The sequence below is a fragment of the Acinonyx jubatus genome, chromosome B3 (assembly GCF_027475565.1).
Source record: "Acinonyx jubatus isolate Ajub_Pintada_27869175 chromosome B3, VMU_Ajub_asm_v1.0, whole genome shotgun sequence".
NCBI classification, from domain to species: Eukaryota; Metazoa; Chordata; class Mammalia; order Carnivora; family Felidae; genus Acinonyx; species Acinonyx jubatus.
Window position 1 is genome coordinate 101,935,125 of NC_069386.1, and position 6,074 is coordinate 101,941,198.

General features: G+C 47.3%; 1 protein-coding gene across 1 annotated transcript; it reads right to left on the minus strand.

The window, feature by feature from the left end:
- Positions 1–350: 350 nt before the first annotated feature.
- On the minus strand, positions 351–5,368 carry OTX2 (orthodenticle homeobox 2). Its single transcript, XM_027065793.2, has 3 exons — positions 5,157–5,368; positions 4,013–4,188; positions 351–2,128 (listed from the first exon to the last, which is right to left on the minus strand). Exons 1-3 carry the CDS (start codon positions 5,251–5,253, stop codon positions 1,508–1,510), a joined length of 894 nt encoding a protein of 297 aa, XP_026921594.1. The 5' UTR covers positions 5,254–5,368; the 3' UTR covers positions 351–1,507.
- Between the last annotated feature and the right edge of the window lie 706 nt (positions 5,369–6,074).

Consider the following 6,074-nt stretch of genomic DNA (forward strand, 5'->3'; position numbering starts at 1 on the left):
TTTCTGCCTGAACTGCTTTCAGATTCTGATTACATTCCCTCTCATGTTCACCTCAGATTTTTTTGGAAGTTAAAAAATAAAAAATCCCCTTAAATGAGAGAATAAAAACAAGGAATTCTTGCCATTCCCATTTTCTCTGAGGTACTACAGTTCCCCCTGTCTCGCTAAAAAAGAAATGAGCTATGTTAAAAGGTACCAATAAAGTGCCTAAGAAATCACCATGGCATGCGGCAAGGAGAGCAAGATCCTAATGATTGTTAGGCTCCCTATATTCTATTCCAGAGCAGTCCTGATGGAAGTCACACAAAGTGGACATGCCACAGTCACTCGTATCTAGTTCATCCATTGGTAAAGCCAAAAATGCTTTTTAAATAGAGTTTATGGATTTCCTCTCTGACCTAAATAAAATATGTTTAGGGAAGGAGAGGCTGAATATGGGCTTCTCATCCATAAATAGTGGCATAAAATTAAACTGGACCCAATATTGTGCTAGAACCATTTTAATATAATTATACATATCTGCCAAATCCAGGAAGGAAAGGTTTATGCATATATAACTTTTCCAGTTAACATCTGCAAGCATAAACGACAATGATCTCAGTCTATAAATTCATCAGGGTCAGAGCAATTGACCAATGTCTCTTTACTGCTAGGCTTACCAACAGTAAATTACAGATGAATTAGTGTCCTTCTGTTTCTCTTCTCTCACTCTCCTTGTCCAGAGACATTTTGTTGTAAAGTTTCAGTGCAGCTCACCTCCAGCCAAAGGTAATCTTTTTAGATAAGTACTCAGTTGCTCTGAATTTGCTTATAATTATAACCTATTTAATCACAGAAGAACCCCTGCAGAGGTGGAGTTCAAGGTTGCATACAATAACAGGAGATCACAGTTTTGAAGTCTAGCACAGATTAAAAACCACAGATGTACCATTTATAGAAGACACACACTGATTGTCTCTTAAACTACATATTGACTCCTTATGAACATTATTTTTTAAATAAAGTAGTGCATCTAGGACAATCAGTCGCACAATTCACACAGCCCTGAAAAGTTTTTCAGTGCCAACTACCAGTTGGTCATGAAACGTGAGTGAGCTTGAGACACTGTCCATTCCTAAGATTCAACCACGGATTGGCTAAAACATTGGAACACCTCTGCTTAAGAAGGCTATGTCCTTCCCTCCTTTCCCTCGCAATTTAGTTTTGTTTATTTTTGGTGGTGTTTGGTTGCACATGGCTAGAATGCTTTTGATCACTTTGCAAATCAGGAAAACCAATGACCTAAAACTATGACAGGATCTTAAGTAGACTGGTCTGTCCATTTCAGGTTGCTGGTTGGTGGGCCCCTGTAAGGCCCTTCATTTTTCCTTCTATGCCTCTCGGATCATTGATCAGAAGATGAGTCTGAGCATCATCCCATCTAACTCTTTTAACCAATGCCTGGCTAAAACTGGAATGTCCAGCCCAGTATATTTAAAAATCACCCACAAAAAGGTTCTACGGATCTTCACAAAACCTGGAATTTCCACGAGGATGTCTGATCTTTATAATCCAAGCAGTCAGCATTGAAGTTAAGCTTCCAGGAGGCAGTTTGGTCCTTATAATCCAAACAATCAGTGGTTGAGTTAAAACCCAAGCTTGAAGCTCCATATCCCTGGGTGGAAAGAGAAGCTGGGGACTGATTGAGATGGCTGGTGACTGCATTGGTACCCATGGGGCTGAGTGTGGCCCCTGGTCCAGGAAGCTGGTGATGCATAGGGGTCAAATAAGATCCACAGTCCATGCCCCCAAAGTAGGAAGTTGAGCCAGCATATCCTTGACTATAACCTGAAGCCTGAGTATAGGTCATGGGATAGGACCTCTGCATGCAGGAAGAGGAGGTGGACAAGGGATCTGACAGTGGGGAGATGGAAGCTGGGCTCCAGATAGACACGGGAGCACTGCTGCTGGAAATGGCCGGGACTGAGGTGCTAGAGGGGGGAGTGAACTGGCCACTCGTTCCACTCTCTGAACTCACTTCCCGGGCTGGAGAGGTCTTCTTTTTGGCAGGTCTCACTTTGTTTTGACCTCCATTCTGTTGCTGCTGCTGCTGTTGGCGGCACTTAGCTCTTCGATTCTTAAACCATACCTTGAAAGGGAAAGAAATTTCTTTAACGTGGTTTCAAGGACAGGAGTGGCTTCCAGATTACAAATCTGCTCTCCATGGACAGATGAGCTAAGCAGACAATCTCTCCTGCCACTGAAAACCCATTTTGTGGTGCTTTCATATATACCCCTGAAACTGTAAGAAAGTGGGGAGGCTGTCTTAAAGCCTGGACTCCCAGCCCAGTATCATAACTCATATGGCTAAAAATTCTCCCTCTCATTTTCCTATCTCGTATTTCACCTTAAATACACACATACACATAGACCCAGCAGTATTGTGGAACACTCTTACAGTGGAATTCCATGTTTCTAGGTCTTTTGGAGCAAAACACAAGCAAAGCGAGGGATAACAATTCTGTTGTTACTCAACAACAAGAACAGCCTAAATTCAAAGTTTACAGTCCATCTTCTGGGGAGTAACTTTTAATATGGAGGTTCCATCACTCTATTTTTTTTTCCTTCTCTCCTAAAAAGGCTCACTTACAAAAGAGAGCTCCAAGGAGAAGCATTCCTGTTGAAGGAGGTCTGAAAGCCACTGTTTGCTGAAACTGGCTTTATGGTAAGTGGAATGTTTTGTACGTACTCAGCTTTGAGCTTAAGCACAGACTTCTCTGCTAGTCTCAGGTCTGATACTGGAGTCTTTGCCTTCAGGGTGGTGCCACTCAGCACACAGATTCAGTGTCCTGGGCTATGTTCACTGGCTTGTCAATTTAAGTGTCTGCCTGCAACTGTGAAGACTGTCTTTACCAGCCCTGTTCATGTTCTGCAATGAAGGAACAGTATTTGCTATGGGAGGGGGCCTATCAAAGAAATTACCACCCTTTGAGAGAAAACCACAGGCATTTTCTGAGCAACATGTCCTCCGTGGTTTTCTCGAATGAGCTCTACATATGGGTGTGTTAACTGTGCCCCCAAAGCTGAGCATATCACCACCAACCACTCAGAGCCACTTACTTTCTTGCAGTGAAGACTTGAGTTCAAGCCCCCCAAGTGCTAAATTCCTCCGTCCTACTTTGGAAAGTCTCTTGTGTGATCTGCAGGTCACATTGATATGTCCTGGCTAAAGGGGAGTCCCAGGTGTGTGTGTGTGTGTGTGTGTGTGTGTGTTTAGGTGCTAAACATTATTTCCAGAGAACTCTATATGCGGCTTGCGTTTGAGGAAATTTGGAGTTTACTTTCCCTCTCCAGCTTAAGGTCAAGTTAAGGGGAGGGGGGGATGTCACTGAGGATGTTGCCTTGATATTTTATCTGCAAGATGGCTCAGAGCTAGCAAATTCTGTCTACACCCTGAGAAGTTAAAGAAAACACTATTATTGTGTAATTTCTTTGTTAAGAACACCAGTGTTTCTGTGGCTTGGCTCTATCGCCAAACTGACATGTGACCTTGAGCAAGTCATTTACTCCCATTTCTTCACCTGTAAAAATATTGGGGCTATACAGGAGCTAAGCTCCTTTCACCTCTAAAAGTAGATGAGAATGGGGTAGGATTTCCGCACGGGGAAAGGGAAGTATTAAAATATTAAGTGACTGCCCTTGAAATCTGCCAAGACCAGGCCTCTGTTGGCTGGGGACCCGAAAGCTCTAGGACTGTGCTTTATCACTGCAGCAAAATCTCCAGTCTTCCCTTACAACCTAGGTCGGGAGACTCATGCAGAGACTCACCCCTAGGGTGGGGTGGGGGTGCAGAAAGGGGCAAGAGGAGTAATCAGGCCCAAGGAGCCTTAGAACAAGAGTGTACTGGCCTCCAATGGAGGCCTTCCTTTCACACTTTCTAAGACCTGGGACTCTGCCGGGTCCTCAACATACACCGAGCTCAGGGGAGGAGTGGCACGGTCAGGAAGGACGGTTCTATCTACATCTGCCCTACCTGCACCCTGGACTCGGGCAAGTTGATTTTCAGCGCCACCTCCTCCCGCATGAAGATGTCTGGGTACCGGGTCTTAGCAAATAGAGCTTCCAGCACGTCTAGCTGCGCCCGTGTGAACGTCGTCCTCTCCCGGCGTTGCTTCCGGGGAGTGGCTGCGGGACAAGAAGCCCAGGGCCCTTTAGGGTGGGGGAGCAGTTTCTCAGTCATAGGGGTCTCTGCGGGTGCTCCGACTCCCCCGACCCCCACTCCCGGCACTTCCCTTGTCCCCCCAGCCCTTCAACCCAGAGCCTACCAGTGTTCTCCCCACCCCCTGCCCGGACCCGGAGCCGACACTCGGTCCCCAGACAAGCACTGTCCTTTCCAGGGGAGCCCCCACTTTTGACATCGGAGATCGCTCCAGCCAGAGCGACCCTTCCATAGATAACAAATGAAATAAAAGGAAGCCCAAAATCCTAAACTCCCACAGAAGCAACCCCTAAGCCACAACACAAACAAAAAATCCATTCCGTGAAGTCAAGGGATCCCCGAGGACCCGCAGTTCGGATTGATGGGGTGAAATCTCGATCCTGCTCGAGACTCTGGTTTTGAGGGCCTTTGTTCCTCCATCTTTAAAATGGGGGCATATTTCCTACTTCTATGAGGATTTAAAAAAACAGATCTGACCGGAAAGGAAAGCACCCATACCCAGGGTAAGTCACACCTTTAGGGCTTAGAGGCATGGGGCCTGGAGGTCACAGGGGAGGCCCCAGGATTGGCCCGGAGAATTTAGGAGGAGAAACCCAGCTTCTCGAAGAGGGTCCTTCGAGGAACTAGGATTCCAGATACGGGCGGAGGCAGGAACCTTCCTCGCCCGGCTCCGAAGTGTGTCCCCCCAGTCACTCCAATTAAGAATAAAGCGGTGTGGGTTTCCTCCAGTGTTGCAGGATCCACCTACTCCCTCCAGCCCCTATCCTCCCCTCCGGCCGGTAAACGCCCTGTGGCCCTGAGCTGCTTTTTCGAAGGAAAACCCAGTGGGGACCTCGCCTGGAGCTGGGGTGGGGGCAGCGCGACCGCCGGCCCCAGAGCTCCGGGGGGAAAAGGGCGTCACAATCCGAGGGGCGGGTCTGGAGAAAGGCGAGGCAGGAGTGCCGCGAGGCTCACTTACCCGGGTAGCCCACCGAGGGGTGCAGCAAGTCCATGCCCGAAGTGGTCAGACTCAGTCCATTGACTGCGTAAGGCGGTTGCTTAAGATAAGACATCATGCTAAGGTTGTTTGGAGGCGCAAAATCGGCCCAAATCGGGGGGACCCAGCCAGAAGGTCTCGCTTCGCTGGGGGTGGACAGATTCAGGGTCCTTAGTGTGTGGGTTGGGAGCGGTTGAACTATGGGCAAAGCAAACAAACAAACAGAGGTGCTGGTTTACTGCTTGGCAGGCGGCAGCTCTCCCACGTTCCACCACTAACTTCGAAAGAGCCTGGGCTGTGCAAGGTAGAGGCTTTTAAAGGACTTGCAACCCACCCCTCACCCCCGCCCCCAGCTGCTGTGGAACTAGAGGGGATGGAGAGAGACCAGATAAACCTGTCTTCCCCACCCCCACACTAAACTTAAGGGGAAAAAAAAAAAGTACCAGAAGAAAGCAATTACAATCTGCCTTCCCCCCCCCCCCCCCCCCCCCCCCCGCCGAAGAACAAAACCCTGCGCCTTCAAATGCACACATTGCATTCCTATCCCTACATTTGCATAGGACTCATTGGCTGGCACTAGCTAATTGTCTCAAACAAAACTTGATTGGGGCCATTTGCAGAGACAAAGAACTCTTTGGCTAAATAAATAATGCTGATAACAAAGCCCATTGGTGAGAAACAAAGAAACAATTCAAGAAATCTACCTCTCCCCAGACTGTTGCCTTTCCAAGGCAAATTTTAATTATCTTCGCTTTTTTACCACTTTTAACTGCTGTGAACCTAAAATGTCAGTGCATTTAACATCTAAAATACGAAGTTGCTAATCGACAAAGTTGAGAAAACTGCTCAACTGCTATGACTCCACATTTGAAGTCATTTCCAGTAATCATTTTCACCTAA